Consider the following 16,957-nt stretch of genomic DNA (forward strand, 5'->3'; position numbering starts at 1 on the left):
TTGTTTCAGATTTACGATGTGCGCCCCAAAGTGAAACGACAATCAAGTTTCAATATGAGCTCTTCGCCCACTTCGAAAAATTTCAATACAGGCACCTTAAATCGCAATAACATAAATCACAATCACACACCCAAAGTATTGGCCAAGACCTTTAATGATTGTGAAACGGGTACCCTGAAAAGGACCTCAAATGCCTTGAATAATTATCGTTCCAATATCGATGATGAGAAATTTTGAAGTAGAAATGCCAAAATGGAGGAACTATAACAGAAAAGTAGGTGATTACAACATTACACCTCCTTAGCCTATCATGGAGATTGGTGTTCGAAAACAGAGGAAAGTCAAGGATCAAAGATGCTGCTGCTGCTGGATGGCAGAAATATACTAAACAAAAAAAAAAAAAAAACCGTCTTCTATCAGATTCGGATTTAGTTACTCAGATGGACTTTTCTTAGTGCTAGCACAAGGACTTATCTTAGTGCTAGCACTTCTAAGGGAAATTGCATTTTCTTTGTCAGCCTTAACATTTGGAGATTTCCTCTTTCCTGTGTGCATTTTTTTTTAAATTATTAATGCCAAGCACAAAATTGTAATGATTAAAAGGAAGAATAAAGATGTTACGAAGAAAGGTTGCCAAAAAAACAAAGTTTGAAATTTTCACAAATTAATGACAACTTTATCATTGGAGAAAATTTCATGAACAACTTTTCAATGATGAACATTTCAAGGTCCTCAAAAAAAAAAAATTCGCTTCATATATTCATATTGCTAGAAAAATTTTCATTTCGTTCGTACTGAAGCCTTTCGTTGCTAGATCAATTCAATTACAATTATTAGCTAATTTATAACAAATTTGGTCACTTTCAATAAAAAATATTTATTATTATTTGTTGATCCAAAAATATAAATAAAACAAAAATTTTAAACGAAAAATATTTCTTTTATCACAACAATTTTTTTTTTTCCAAAACAAAAATAATGGTTGTTGTTAAAACGAAACATTGTTGATTGACCTTTTTCTATTTAATCATTTCATTTTTGTTTTTCTGATTCATTATTTTGTATTGTGTATCCAATGAGTGTATCATACTGTGCCATTATTTAAGCCAGCCTAAGTTAAGTTGTAACGAACGAATTACGATCGTTAAATGTGTAAAGAAAAAATTTGGCTATTATTAGCTCATATTGAGCTGTTATTTTTTAATTTAATTTAGTATAAGTGTACGATTAAAAGCATTTATTTATAATTAAGCTAATATATGTAAATATATACGTAGGCAAATATGTAAGTCGCAATAGAAATTAAAAGATCTGAAAATATAAAAAGAAAACTAGAAACAAAATTTTAAAGAGGCACTGGTCATTTCGTTATACATGAAGCAGAATATCTGGGGAAGACACTTTACTCCTAATCTGATTGATACCTAAGCTTACTAAGCAAAAAGTCAAATATCACTTAAGAGTTTCATGGACAACATGGTTTGTACTGAGATAACAATATATTGGGTTGCCCAAAAAGTAATTGCGGATTTTTTAGAAGAAAGTAAATGCATTTTTGATAAAACTTAGACTGAACTTTAATCAAATATACTTTTTTTACACTTCTTTTCTAAAGCAAGCTAAAAGTAACAGCTGATAACTGACAGAAGAAAGAATGCAATTACAGAGTCACAAGCTGTGAAAAAATTTGTCAACGCCGACTATATGAAAAATCCGCAATTACTTTTTGGGCAACGCAATAATTATGCCCACCACTATAGGATAGGGGGAATATTCATTTTATCCATCCGACACATCGAAATATCCATTTCCGACCCTACAAAGTATATATAAATATTTCTGATCGTCGCAAAATTCTAAGACGATTTAACAATGTCCGTGTGTCTGTCCGTCCGTCTGTTGTAATCACCCTACAGCCACTAAGGAACAGAGGCAAACTTCTCACATACCAATGAGTGCAGTTCGATTCAAGTTTAATCTCAATAATAAGGTGCCTCCTTTTTCTAGCCAAGTCCGAACGGCGTGCCGCAGTGCGACACCTCTTTGGAGAGAAGTTTTACATGGCATAGTACCTCACAAATGTCACCAGCATTAGGAGGGGAAAACAACCGCTGAAAATTTTTTCTGATGGTCTCGCCAGGATTTGAACCCAGGCGTTCAGCGTTATAGGTGGGCATGCAAACCTCTGCGCTACGGTGGCCTCCCCTATCCTATGGCGGTGGGTATGCAAATGCAAATTTTGCCCATAAACATACCACTTAGAAACAAGGGCAAACTTCTCACCTATCAATGAGTGCAGTTCGATTCAAGTTTAAGCTCAATGATAAGGTGCCTCCTTTTTCTAGCCAAGTTCGAACGGCGTGCCGCAGTGCGACACCTCTTTGGAGAGAAGTTTTACCTGGCATAGTACCTCACAAATGTTGCCAGCATTAGAAGGGGGAGAACAACCGCTGAAAATTTTTTCTGATGGTCTCGCCAGGGTTCGAACCCAGGCGTTCAGCGTCAAAGGCGGACATGCAAACCTCTGCGCTACGGTGGCCTCCCCTATCCTATGGCGGTGGGTATGCAAATGCAAATTTTGCCCATGAACATACCACTTAGAAACAAGGGCAAACTTCTCACCTATCAATGAGTGCAGTTCGATTCAAGTTTAAGCTCAATGATAAGGTGCCTCCTTTTTCTAGCCAAGTCCGAACGGCGTGCCGCAGTGCGACACCTCTTTTGAGAGAAGTTTTACATGGCATATTACCTCAAAAATGTTGCCAGCATTAGAAGGGGGAGAACATCCGCTGAAAATTTTTTCTGATGGTCTCGCCAGGATTCGAACCCAGGCATATGTCTTTTTGCTGCACGCAGGTTAAGTTCTTGAACGGGCCAAATCGGGCTATGTATAGATATAGTTGTCATATAGACCGATCTTCAGACCGTAAAAGCCGTATTTTTTAACCGATTTCGCTTAAATTTGAAACAGTATGAAACCGAAGATGGCCCATATCGGACCATATTTACTCATAGGGTCTTAAGCTCGTAACTGGCGCATTTATTATCCGATTTCGCTGAAATTTGAAACAGTGAGTTAATTAAAGCCTTCCGATATCCGACTCAAATATGGTTCAGATCGTTCTGTATTCAGATATATCTGCCATATAGAGCGATCTACCGATTGTGGGTATTGAGTAAAGCCGGCAAAATATCACTGCCACTATCGATATATCATTATACCCACCACCGAAGGATGGGGGTATATTAATTTTGTCGTTCCGTTTGCAACACATTGAAATATCCATTTCCGACACTATAAAGTATATATATTCTTGATCAGCGTAAAAATCTAAGACGATCTCGGCATGTCCGTTCGTCTGTCGGTCCGTCTGTCTGTTGAAATCACGCTACAGTCTTTAAAAATAAAGATATTGAGTTGAAACTTTGCACAGATTCTTTGTTTGTCCCATATAGACAGATCCGCCAATTTAGGGTCTTAGGCCCATAAAAGCCAAATTTATTAACCGATTTTGCCGAAATTTGCCTTCGACATCTATCTTTAAATTGGCCCAGATCGGTCCAGGTTTAAATATAGCTGCCACATAGACCGATCTCTTGATTTAAGGTCTTGCACCCATAAAAGTTGTATTTATTGTTCGATGTCGCCGAAACTTGGGGCAGTGAGTTGTGTTAGGCCCTTCGATATCCTTCATCAATTTGGCCTAGGACGGTCCAGGTTTAAATATAGCTGCCATATAGACCGATCTCTTGATTTAAGGTCTTGCACCCATAAAATTCGTATTTATTGTCTGATGTCGCCGTAACTTGGGGCAGTGAGTTGTGTTAGGCCCTTCGACATCCTTCTTCAATTTGGCCTAGGTCGGGCCAGGTTTAAATATAGCTGCCATATAGACCGATCTCTTGATTTAAGGTCTTGCGCCCATAAAAGTCGTATTTATTGTACGATGTCGCCGAAATTTGGAACAGTGAGTTGTGTTAGGCCCTTCGACATCCTTCTTCAATTTGGCTCAGATCGGTCCAGATTTCGATATAGCTGCCCTATAGACCGATCTCTCGATTTAAGGTTTTGGGCTCATAAAAGGCGCATTTATTGTACGATGTCGCCGAAATTTGGAACAGTGAGTTGTGTTAGGCCCTTCGACATCCTTGTTCAATTTGGCTCAGATCGGTCCAGATTTGGATATAGCTGCTTTATAGATTGATACTTCGATTAAAAGTCTTGGCCCCATAAAAGGACGCATTTACTATCCGATTTCGATGAAATTAGAAACAGTGAGTTGTTTTAAACCTCACGACTTCCGACTCAAATATGGTTCAAACCGTACCATATCTAAATAAAGCTGTCATATAGACTGATATGCTGATTTAGGGTCTAAAGCCCATAAATGCCGCTATAATTACCGGATTTCGCTGAAATTTGAAACAGTGAGTTTATTAAAGCCTTCCGATATCCGACTTAAATATGGTTCAAATCAGTCTGTGTTGAGATATATCTGCCACATAGAGCGATCTGCCGATTTATGGTCTTATGCTCATAAAAATTGCATTTATTACCCAAAATCGCTGGAACTTGACACAGTGACTTGTATTAAGCCTCCCTACATTCGACTCAAATATGGTCCAGATCAGACTCATATAAAGCGATCTGGGGTCTTGACTTATTGAGCCTCTAGAGGGCGCAATTCCTATCCGATTTGGCTGAAATTTTGCATTAAGTGTTTTGTTATGATTTCCAACAACTGTGCTAAGTATGGTTAAAATCGGTTCATAACCTGATATAGCTGCCATATAAACCGATCTTGGATCATGACTTCTTGATCTTTTATAGGGCGCAATTTTTATCCGATTTGGCTGAAATTTTGCACGAAGTGTTTTGTTTTGATTTCCAACAATTGCGCTTAGTATGGTTAAAATCGGTCCATAACCTGATATAGCTGCCATATAAACCGATCTTGGGTCTTGACTTCTTGAGCCTCTAGAGTGCGCAATTCTTACCCGATCAGAATGAAATTTCGCACGACATGTTTTGTTATGATACCCAACAAGTGTGCCAAGTATGGTTTAAATCGGTCCATAACCTTATATAGCTGCCATATAAACCGATCTATGATCTTGACTTCTTGAGGCTCTATAGAGCGCAAATATTATATGATTTGGTTGAAATTTTGTACAACGGCATCTTCAATGACCTTTAAAATACGTATCAAATATGGTCTGCATCGAGTTACTGAATTACTTTTTGAGCCCCTAAAGGGCGCAATTCTTATTCGATTTGACTGAAATTTTACACAATGACTTCTACTATGGTCTCCAACATTCACTCCATTATGGTCCGAATCGGGCTATAACTTGATGAAGCTCTAATAGCATAGCAATTCTTTTCTTTTCTTTTATCATTTCCTTTCCTTTGTTTGCCTAGAAAGAGACACCGGGAAAAGAACTCAACAAATGCGATCCATGGTGGAGGGTATATAAGATTCGGCCCGGTCGAACTTAGCACGCTTTTACTTGTTTTTTTCTATGTGCCCCTCCCACTTCTACTATATCTTGGGTAATTTCTGTTGCAAGACTGACATAGAACTTGTAATTATTTTCTTATTTGAATCAAGTCAATTGGTAGATTCATAATAATTCTTTTGTTTAATAGCATGCTAAGCCTGCAAAGAAATTGTTGATGGAACATATCCATTCATTCCCATAAGGAAATGGGACATACAAGGTAGACCTTTCGTGCTATTAAATAATTTAATTGCGGTGAATTACTGTTTTAGAAATATTGGGTTGCCCAAAAAGTAATTGCGGATTTTTCATATAGTCGACGTTGACAAATTTTTTCACAGCTTGTGACTCTGTAATTGCATTCTTTCTTCTGTCAGTTATCAGCTGTTACTTTTAGCTTGCTTTAGAAAAAAAGTATAAAAAAAGTATATTTGATTAAAGTTCATTCTTAGTTTTATTAAAAATGCATTTACTTTCTTTTAAAAAATCCGCAATTACTTTTTGGGCAGCCAATATTTTACAAAATTATTTAAAAACTATTTCATAATTTTATTGTATTGTAATTTATTTTGCACTATATTGTAAATTATCTTATAGTTTTAGTTAATTAATTAGTTCTATGTGCATAAATATTTTTTAATGTATTATACTGTTGGAATATAAGTATACAATACAGAATAAACAATTACGGAAAATACTAACAAAACTTGCAAAATTGTTTTGATGAGCAACTGTTGAAAAACAGAGATTTATTTTTCAGCCTAGTTATCGGATCGCTTTGAGTAGTTTTCGTGAACATAACAACTTACCCGAGTTGGTACTGTTGATAATTAGGAAGTATATGGTAATGAACCTTGTTAAGGTACGTTCAGATTAGTGAAATATTTGAGCCAGCTTGTTTTATCATTTTTGCCTAAAATATTTTAAATTCGTATTTACTTGATATTGTATTTCGACCCTAAAGCTGAAGATCGGTCTCTATGGCCCGATCTGGACCATATTCGGGACAGGTGTTGGGAGTCTTGATATAACAGGCCTATAACGCCTGTTATAGGCCTAAGACCCAAAATCGGCAGATCGGTCTATATGTTAACAAGATCCGATATGCACAATATTCTGGTTGGATGTCGAAGTGCCCAATAGAACTCATTGTTCTGAGTTTCAACGAAGTCGGGTAATAAATGCGCCTGTTATAAGCTTAAGACCCAAAATCGGCATATCGGTCTATATAGCAGCTATATGTAAACAAGGTCCGATATGCACAATATTCTGGTCAGATGTCGAGGCCCCTAGTGCAAATCACTGTTTTAAATTTCAGCAAAATCGGAGAATAAATGCGCCTTTTATGGTCTTTCGACCCTAAAGCTGAAGATCGGTCTCTATGGCAGCTACATCTAAATATAGCCCGATCTGGACTATATTCGGGACAATTGTTGGGAGTCTTGATATAACAGGCCTATAACGTCTGTTATAGGCCTAAGACCCAAAATCGGCAGATCGGTCTATATGGCAGCTATATGTAAACAAGGTCCGATATGCACAATATTCTGGTCGGATATCGACGGGGCCAATAAAACTCACTGTTCTGAATTTCAGCGAAGTCGGGTAATAAATGCGCCTGTTATAAGCCTAAGACACAAAATCGGCATATCGGTCCATATGGTAGATATATGTAAACAAGGTCCGATATGCACAATATTCTGGTCGGATGCCGAGGCCCCTGAGGCAAATCACTGTTTAAATTTCAGCAAAATCGGAGAATAAATGCGCCTGAAGCTGAAGATCGGTGTCTATGGCAACTATATATATATACCGATCTGGACTATATTCGGGACAGATGTTGCGAATCTTGATACAACCCACTGGTTCCAATTCCAGCAAGGTCGGGTAATAAATGCGCTTGTTATAGGCTTAAGACCCAAAATCGGCAGTTCGGTCTATATAGCAGCTATATCCAAATATGTTCCGATGTAGACCAGTTTTGGTTTGGATGATTTAGGCGGGGCCTAATAAAACTCACTATGCCAAATTTTAGCAAAATCCGGTAATAAATTCGCTTGTTAAAGGCTAAGGCTAATCTATGTAACAGCTATATCCAAATATAGTCCTATGTGGCCCATTCAAAATCTTAACCTGTGAACGAGTCTCTGCAAAATTTCAACTCAAAATCTCAATTCTTATACCCTCCACCATAAGATGGGGGGTATACTAATTTCGTCATTCTGATTGTAACTACTCGAAATATTCGTCTGAGACCCCATAAAGTATATATATTCTTGATCGTCGTGACATTTTATGTCGATCTAGCCATGTCCGTCCGTCCGTTCGTCTGTCTGTCGAAAGCACGCTAACTTCTGAAGGAGTAAAGCTAGCCGCTTGAAATTTTGCACAAATACTTCTTATTAGTGTAGGTCGGTTGGTATTGTAAATGGGCCATATCGGTCCATGTTTTGATATAGCTGCCATATAAACAGATCTTGGGTCTTGACCTCTTGAGTCTCTAGAGGGCGCAATTCTTATCCGATTGGAATGAAATTTTGCACGACGTGTTTCGTTATGATATCCCACAACTGTGCCAGTTATGGTTCAAATCGGTCCATAACCTGATATAGCTGTCATATAAACCGATCTTGGGTCTTGACTTCTTGAGCCTCTAGAGTGCGCAATTCTTATCCGATTGGAATGAAATTTTGTACGACGTGTTTCGTTATGATATCCCACAACTGTGCCAGTTATGGTTCAAATCGGTCCATAACCTTATATAGCTCCCATATAAACCGATCTTGGGTCTTGACTTCTTGAGCCTCTAGAGTTCGCAATTCTTGTCGATTGGGATGAAATTTCGCACGACGTGTTTTGTTATGATATCCAACAACTGTATCAAGTATGGTTCAAATCGGTCTATAACCTGATAAAGCTGCCATACTAACCCATTATTGTCTTGACTTCTTGAGCCTCTAGAGAGCGCAATTCTTATCCGATTGGAATGAAATTTTGCACGACGTGTTTTGTTATGATATCCAACAACTGTGTCAAGTATGGTTCAAATCGGTCTATAACCTGATATAGCTGTCATATAAACCGATCTGGGGACTTGACTTCTTGAGCCTCTAGAGTGCGCAATTCTTATCCGATTGGGATGAAATTTTGCACGACGTGTTTTGTTATGATATCCAACAACTGTGTCAGGTATGGTTCAAATCGGTCCATAACCTTATATAGCTGTCATATAAACCGATCTGGGGACTTGACTTCTTGAGCCTCTAGAGTGCGCAATTCTTATCCGATTGGGATGAAATTTTGCACGACGTGTTTTGTTATGATATCCAACAACTGTGTCAGGTATGGTTCAAATCGGTCCATAACCTTATATAGCTGTCATATAAACCGATCTTGGGTCTTGACTTCTTGAGCCTCTAGAGGGCGGAATTCTTATTCAATTTGAATGAATTTTGGCACGTACTATTTTGTTATGAAATCCAACAACTGTACCAAATATAGTTCAAATCGGTTCATAACCTGATATAGCTGTCATAGAAACAGATCTGGGGACTTGACTTCTTGAGCTTTTGGAGGGCGCAATTCCTATCCGATTTAGCTGAAATTTCGCAAGACGTTTTTATTTGTTACTTTCAACAACTATGTCAAATAGAGTACAAGTCGGTTCACAACCTGATTTAGCTACCATATAAACCGATCTGGGATCTTGACTTCTTGAGCCTCTAGAAATCCCAATTATTATCCGATTTGCCTGAAATTTTGTACGACATATTCTCTCATGACCATTAACATACGTGTTTATTATGTTCTGAATCGGTCTATAGCCCGATACAGCTCCCATATAAATCGGTCTCTCTATTTTACTTCTTGAGCCCACAAAGAGCGCAATTCTTATTCGAATTGGCTGACATTTTACACACGTCTCCAACATAAATATAATTTAATTGTGGTCCAAACCGGACCATATCTTAATATCGCTCTAATAGCAGAGCGAATCTTTTCTTATATCATTTTTTTTTTTGCCTAAGAAGAGATGCCGGGAAAAGAACTCGACAAATGCGATCCATGGTGGAGGGTATATAAGATTCGGCCCGGCCGAACTTAGCACGCTTTTACTTGTTTAAGACTGTAATGTGATTATAACTGACGGACCCACGAACGGACAGACACATGGACATCGTTAAATCGTCTTTGAATTTCACAACGATCCGAAATAAAGGGTAATTTTTTCAGAGCTATAGAAAAGTTTTAAAACAAAAGCACAAAATTCAGAAAAATGCATTGCATCTTTATTTATAATAGATTTAGATATAGCTGTCATATATATATATTTCATCCGATATGTAATTTTATGGATGTAGCAGCCACAATTTTGATCCGATAGTTTAGCATGAGACGTTTTATTTGGCGTTCCAATACGTGAGCAAAATTTCATAAATATCGGTCCAGGTTTAGATATAGCTTCCATACATATCATTTATCCGATATGGCCTTTTAAGGCTGTAGAAGCCACAATTTAAGTCCGAACTTAAGAATATTTCCTCATATGTGTGCAAAATTTCGTTAAAATCTGTCCAAATTTAGATATAGGTCCCCTATATATCTTTCATCCGGTATGGAGTTTTAAGGCTGTAGGAGCCACAATTTAGCATAAGACGTTTTATTTGCCGTTCATTTTAATCGGTCGAGATTTAGTTATAGCTTCCATATATAAATTTCATCCGATATGGACTTTTAAGGCAGTAAAAGCCACAATTTTGGTCAGATATCTACACTATTGGGGGTGAGATATTATATTTAATGTCCCAGATTTAGATATTACTGCCATATGTATGCTGTATAAATCCACAACTTTTGTTCTTTCGTAAGAAAATCTTACTGGGTTCTGTTCGATATTTCAATAGGTATGCAAAATTTAATTTAAAAGTAGTACATAGACTAGGTGGTGTAGGGTATTATATAGTCGGCTCCGTCTGACTTTTGCCTTTCCTTACAGGTTTTATGTTGAAATCTGATGCTGCTAACTACCATATTTTTTGCGCCGGCGAAGTCTATGAGCCTCAACCCATTATCGGATGATATCTCTCTGCTTTCCCATGTTCGCATTCGAATCTCCCAGAACGATTTTAATATTAAGGACTTGGCAGTGATTGTGTTCTTTTTCTAGGCGCTTGTAAAAAATCTCTCTCTTCGTCTGATCGTCCTTGTCTTCCGTTGGTGCATGGGCACAAAAAAGGTCGTTGATTTTGAAGAATTTGGCCTTTATGCGGATTGAGATTAGCCACCTCAGTTAGCCATCTGGGTAAACCTGGAGACAAGATGTTTCAGTCTCCGACTAACCACAAATACACAACCCACTTAATGTCGCTTGTCATGGCAGCTATCGTATAGTGCGTCACCCTTTTGTTTTGTTGTTGTTGTATGGCGGTTGTACTTTTCCAATACATCCACCAGCACGTATACTGCACCTTCTTTCGTCATAGTCCAGACATTCCAGGTGCAGATCCGCAGTGCATGGTCCTTTTTTCCTTGAAGTAACAACTAACAAGTAAAAGCGTGCTAAGTTCGGCCGGGCCGAATCTTATATACCCTCCACCATGGATCGCATTTGTCAAGTTCTTTTCCCGGCATCTCTTCTTAGGCAAAAAAGGATATAAGAAAAGAGTTACTCTGCTATTAAAACGATATCAAGATATGGTCCGGTTCGGACCAAAATTAAATTATATGTTGCGTTAAGAATTGCGCCCATTGGGGCTCCCGAAGTAAAATAGAGAGAACGATTTATATGGGATCTGTATCGGGCTATAGACCGATTCAGACCATAATAAACACGTTTGTTGATGGTCATGAGAGGATCCAACGTACAAAATTTCAGGCATATCGGATAATAATTGCGACCTCTAGGGGTCAAGAAGTCAAGATCCCAGATCGGTTTATATGGCAGCTATATCAGGTTATGAACCGATTTGAACCTTATTTGATCCAGTTGTTGAAAGTAAAAATAAAATACGTCATGCAAAATTTCAGCCAAATCGGATAGAAATTGCGCCCTCTAGAAGCTCAAGAAATCAAATCCCCAGATCTGTTTATATGACAGCTATATCAGTTTATGAACCGATTAGAACCATACTTGGCACAGTTGTTGGGTATCATAACAAAACACGTCGTGCGAAATTCCATTCCAATCGGATAAGAATTGCGCATTCTAGAGGCTCAAGAAGTCAAGACCCATGATCGGTTTATATGGTAGCTATATCAGGTTATGGACCGATTTGAACCATACTTGGCACTGTTGTTGGATATAATAAGAAAACACGTCGTGCGAAATTTCATTTCAATCGGATAAGAATTGCGCACTCTAGAGGCTCAAGAAGTCAAGACCCAAGATCGGTTTATATGGCAGCTATATCAGGTTATGGACCGATTTGAACCATACTTGGCACAGTTGTTGGATATCATAACAAAACACGTTGTGCAAAATTTCATTCTGATCGGATAAGAATTGCGCACGTTAGAGGCTCAAGAAGTCAAGACCCAAGATCGGTTTATATGCCAGCTATATCAGGTTATGGACCGATTTGAACCATACTTGGCACAGTTGTTGGATATCATAGCAAAACACGTCATGCAAAATTTCGTTCCAATCGGATAAGAATTGCGCACTCTACAGGCTCAAGAAGTCAAGACCCAAGATCGGTTTATATGGCAGCTATATCAAAACATGGACCGATATGGCCCATTTACAATACCAACCGACCTACACTAATAAGAAGTATTTGTGCAAAATTTCAAGCGGCTAGCTTTACTCCTTCGGAAGTTAGCGTGCTTTCGACAGACAGACGGACGGACGGACGGACGGACGGACGGACGGACGGACGGACGGACGGACGGACGGACGGACAGACGGACGGACATGGCTAGATCGACATAAAATGTCACGACGATCAAGAATATATATACTTTATGGGGTCTCAGACGAATATTTCGAGTAGTTACAAACAGAATGACGAAATTAGTATACCCCCCATCTTATGGTGGAGGGTATAAAAAGGCATTAACTTCGGCCGGGTCGAACATTGGATACCCACCACCTCGGGTATGTACGTAAACCACCTTTCGTCATAGTCCGGTATATGGAAATATGGTCCGATTTGGACCGAATTCGCCACGGACATTGAGTGCTCTAATAAATACAAAGTCACTGTTCAATTTTGTAGAGCTAAATATTGATCTGTTTGACAGCTATGTCCAAATACAGACCATATAGCACACGAATGTCGAAAATCCTAACATAAGTCGCTGTGTCAAATTTAAGCGAAATCGGGTTATAGCTGCGCCTTTTATGGGGCTAAGACTTGAAATCGAGAGATTGAAGAATTCAAGACCCATGATCGGTTTATATGGCAGCTATGGACCGATTTCAACCATACTTGTCTCAGTTGTTGGATATCATAACAAAACACGTTGTGCAAATTTTCATTCCAATTGGATAAGAATTGTGCACTCTAGAGGCTCAAGAAGTCAAGACCCAAGATCGGTTAATATGGCAGCTAAATCAAAACATAGACCTATTAAAACCATACCTAGCGCAGTTGTTGGAAGTAATACCAAAACACGTCGTGCAAAATTTCATTCCAATCGGATAAGAATTGCGCACTGTAGAGGCTCAAGAAGTCATGACCCAAGAACGGTTTATATGGCAGCTATATCAGGTTATGGACCGATTTGAACCATACTTGGCACAGTTGTTGGATATCATAACAAAACACGTTGTGCAAATTTTCATTCCAATTGGATAAGAATTGTGCACTCTAGAGGCTCAAGAAGTCAAGACCCAAGATCGGTTAATATGGCAGCTAAATCAAAACATAGACCTATTAAAACCATACCTAGCGCAGTTGTTGGAAGTAATACCAAAACACGTCCTGCAAAATTTCATTCCAATCGGATAAGAATTGCGCACTGTAGAGGCTCAAGAAGTCATGACCCAAGATCGGTTTATATGACAGCTATATCACAGCATGGACCGATATGGCCCATTTACAATCCCAACTGACCTACTCTAATGAGAAATATTTGTGCAAAATTTCAAGCGGCTAGCTTTACTCCTTCGAAAGTTAGCATGCTTTCGACAGACAGATGTACGGACGGACGGACATGGCTAGATCGACATAAAATGTCACGACGATCAAGAATACATATACTTTATGGGGTCTCAGACGTATATTTTGAGTAGTTACAAACAGAATGACGAAATTAGTATACGCCCATCCTATGGTGGGGGGTATAAAAATTGATGTCGAAGGACTTAATACAACTCACTTTCCCAAATTTCACCTAAATCGGACAATAAATGCGCCTTTTACGGGCCCAAAACCTTAAATCGAGAGATCGTTCTATATGGCAAATGTGAACCGATCTGGGTCAAATTGAAGAAGAATGTCGAAGGGCTTAAAACAACTCACTGCTCCAAATTTCGTCGAAATAAATGGAGCTTTTATATACCCAAGACCTTAAATCGGCAAATCGGTCTATATGGGGGCAGATCGGTCTATATGAGGGCTGTATCAAGATATGGTCCGCTATAGCCCATTTTCAAACTAACCTGTCTTTAGAAAAGTATCTGTGCAAAGTTTCAGCTCAAAAGCTCTGTTTGTATACCCGCCACCATAGGACAGGGGGTATATTCACTTAGTCATTCCATTTGCAACACATCGAAATATCAATTTCCGACCCTATATACAATATATTTCGATTTCTAAGACGATTTAACAATGTCCGTGTTTCTGTCCGTCCTTGTGTTGAAATTGCTCTACAATCTTCAAAAACTGAGATATTAAGCTGAAAATCGGCACACATACGTCTTTCTAATGCACGCTGGTTAAGTTCTTGAACGGGCCAAATGGGACCATATTTGGATATTGCTGCTATATAGACCGATCTGCCGGCAAAGGGTCTAATGCCCATTAATGTTTTATTTCTTATCCGATTTCCCGACATCTGGTTTAAATTTGGCTCAGATCGGACTATATTAGGATATAACTGCCTTATAGATCTATCTGCCGGTTAAGGGTCTAATGCCCATAAAGTTGCAAATATTTAACGGATTTCGTTGAAATTCGAAGTAGTGAGTTATTTTATGCCTCCCGACATCTGACCCAAATATGAGTTAGATCGGACTGTATTTGGATATATTGGATTGCCCAAAAAGTAATTGCGGATTTTTCATATAGTCGGCGTTGACAAATTTTTTCACAGCTTGTGACTCTGTAATTGCATTCTTTCTTCTGTCAGTTATCAGCAGCTTGCTTTAGAAAAAAAGTGTAAAAAAAGTATATTTGATTAAAGTTCATTCCAAGTTTTATTAAAAATGCATTTACGTTAATCCGCAATTACTTTTTGGGCAACCCAATATAATACACACACACACAACCAAAACTCGTTAACAGATAGTGCACTTCGCGAGAAAAAATTTAACTCAGCTGTTTACATTGCACTATCTGATAATTATGTCATACCCTACACTAATCACTTGCCGCACCAATTTTACATGGGTGAGCTCGTAGTCTTATGTGTCCCGTTATGATACCAAAAGTTATACTGAACCCCTTCTCACTTCCTTTCAGTAATAGCTTCGACTTTTCACGATCCGGATCACCCCATAGGACTTTCGCCGTCCTACCGACTGTTTCGCCCACCCCCTTAACTTGAACTGCGTCGACTCGAAAGGCTTCAAATTAACCAAATTTTTTGACGGCAGTTCTCTGGCCTTTACAGCCAAATTGTCTGCTTTTTAATTACCAGTTGCTCCGCTGTGGCCCGGCATCTAAATGATGCGGCTAAGGCATTAATCTCCTTATAACATTCCAAGACTGTTCGTCATCTTACCATACTGGTTGTTATTGCCCTTATGACCTGTTTACTGTCCGTAAAGATGTTCATAATCGCCGTCCTCGCGTTAACACCACACAAATGCAAATTTGCCCATGAACATTCCACTAAGGAACAGGGGCAAACTTCTCACAAATCAATGAGTGATGTCCGATTCAAGTTTTAAGCTCAATGATGAGGGACCTCCATTTTATAGCCGAGTCCGAACGGCGTGCCGCAGTGCGACACCTCATTTTGGAAAAGTTTTTACATGGCTGCCATACCAAATGGTACAGTACCACCCAAATGTCGCCAGCATTAGGAAGGGATAAACACCGCTGAAAATGTTCATGATGTTCTCGCCAGGATTTGAACCCAGGCGTTCAGCGTCATAGGCGGATATGCTTACCTCTGCGCTACGGTGGCCTCCGTTAACACCACACCACCTCACGCATTCCGTGCTCGCCCGAATCTCCGCCTGCACGACCGTATTATGGTTAGGCAGTCTAAAACAGATCTCAGTCCCTGGGTTCCCCCCAGGCCCACTCTGTCTTCTAGCTTTAATCCATTCGTGTAACATGATCTTCCGGATGGCAATACTAGGGTTCCGTCAATCCAAGACTGTGCCGCTACCAGCCTCGCACTCTACCACAAGTGTCGTCTCAGATCCGATCGAAAATTTCTTCCATTTCTTATAAGTTTCCTATCGTTGACTCGATGGTATGACCTGCTCTATCCCTAACCATTCTCCCATCGTCTTAAGTCTCATAGCGCAGTGGCTGCCTCACACTTAGTCTGTATGTCTATGGGTAGCATATTTAGAATAGTCTCCAATGCCCTAGTGGGCGAGGTCTTTAACGCTCCGCCTATGCCAAGACAACACGTTCTCTAAACCAATTGTATTATCCTAATGTTGCACTTCTTCTCCAACGCAGTCCACCAAACTATTGAGGCATAAGTAAGTATTGGTCTAATCTCGCTCCTGTAGAGCCAGTGGACTATCCTCAGATTCGGGCGCCATTTCGAGCCTACGGCCCGTCTACATAGTGCCCAGCAGCTTTGAACCTTCTCGGTACGCTTCTAAAAGTGACACTTCCAATTCAGTTTCCTGCCCAAGATCACACTTAAGTAATTGACTTGGTCAGATATCAAAATCATTCTTTTGAATGAATGAAATCAAATTGGCCCACCTTCGTCTTTCACGTGAACAAGCAGATTTCGGTATATTCTGGGTTAACATTGAGACCCCATACTTACGTCTTAGGAGTATTGTAACATTGTCTGCGTAGCACACGGGTTCAAATCCCTCCTCAGTCAGCATCCGTAATAGGTCATTTATGGTGGTTACCCATAGGAGTGACCATAAATGTCCTCCTGTGGCGTGCCTTGTGCCTCTTTCTCCCTTATGCCATGGGATACAAAATTTATCCACCTGTTCCTTAGCATAATGTTTATCCAGTCTCTAACGACCAAGTCCACCCGATACTGATCCAAGGATTGGATAAGTGTGTCGGTCAGCACATTGTTAAAGCCCTGTCGCACATTGTCAATGCATACCGCCAGTGTGTACGTCTTGGCATCGAAG

The 16,957-nt window shown here is 39.3% G+C and overlaps 1 protein-coding gene across 1 annotated transcript in view; it reads left to right on the forward strand.

Moving 5' to 3' along the window:
• Positions 1-3,838, forward strand: part of LOC106093560 (semaphorin-5A) — a 112,972-nt gene extending 109,134 nt beyond the window's left edge. The window contains exon 11 of the mRNA XM_059370883.1: positions 10-3,838. Coding sequence (XP_059226866.1) covers positions 10-237 — 228 coding nt within the window. The 3' untranslated portion in view covers positions 238-3,838. The remainder of the gene's footprint in view (positions 1-9) is intronic.
• Positions 3,839-16,957: the final 13,119 nt, after the last annotated feature.

The sequence above is a fragment of the Stomoxys calcitrans genome, chromosome 1, assembly GCF_963082655.1.
Source record: "Stomoxys calcitrans chromosome 1, idStoCalc2.1, whole genome shotgun sequence".
In the NCBI taxonomy this organism is placed as follows: Eukaryota; Metazoa; Arthropoda; class Insecta; order Diptera; family Muscidae; genus Stomoxys; species Stomoxys calcitrans.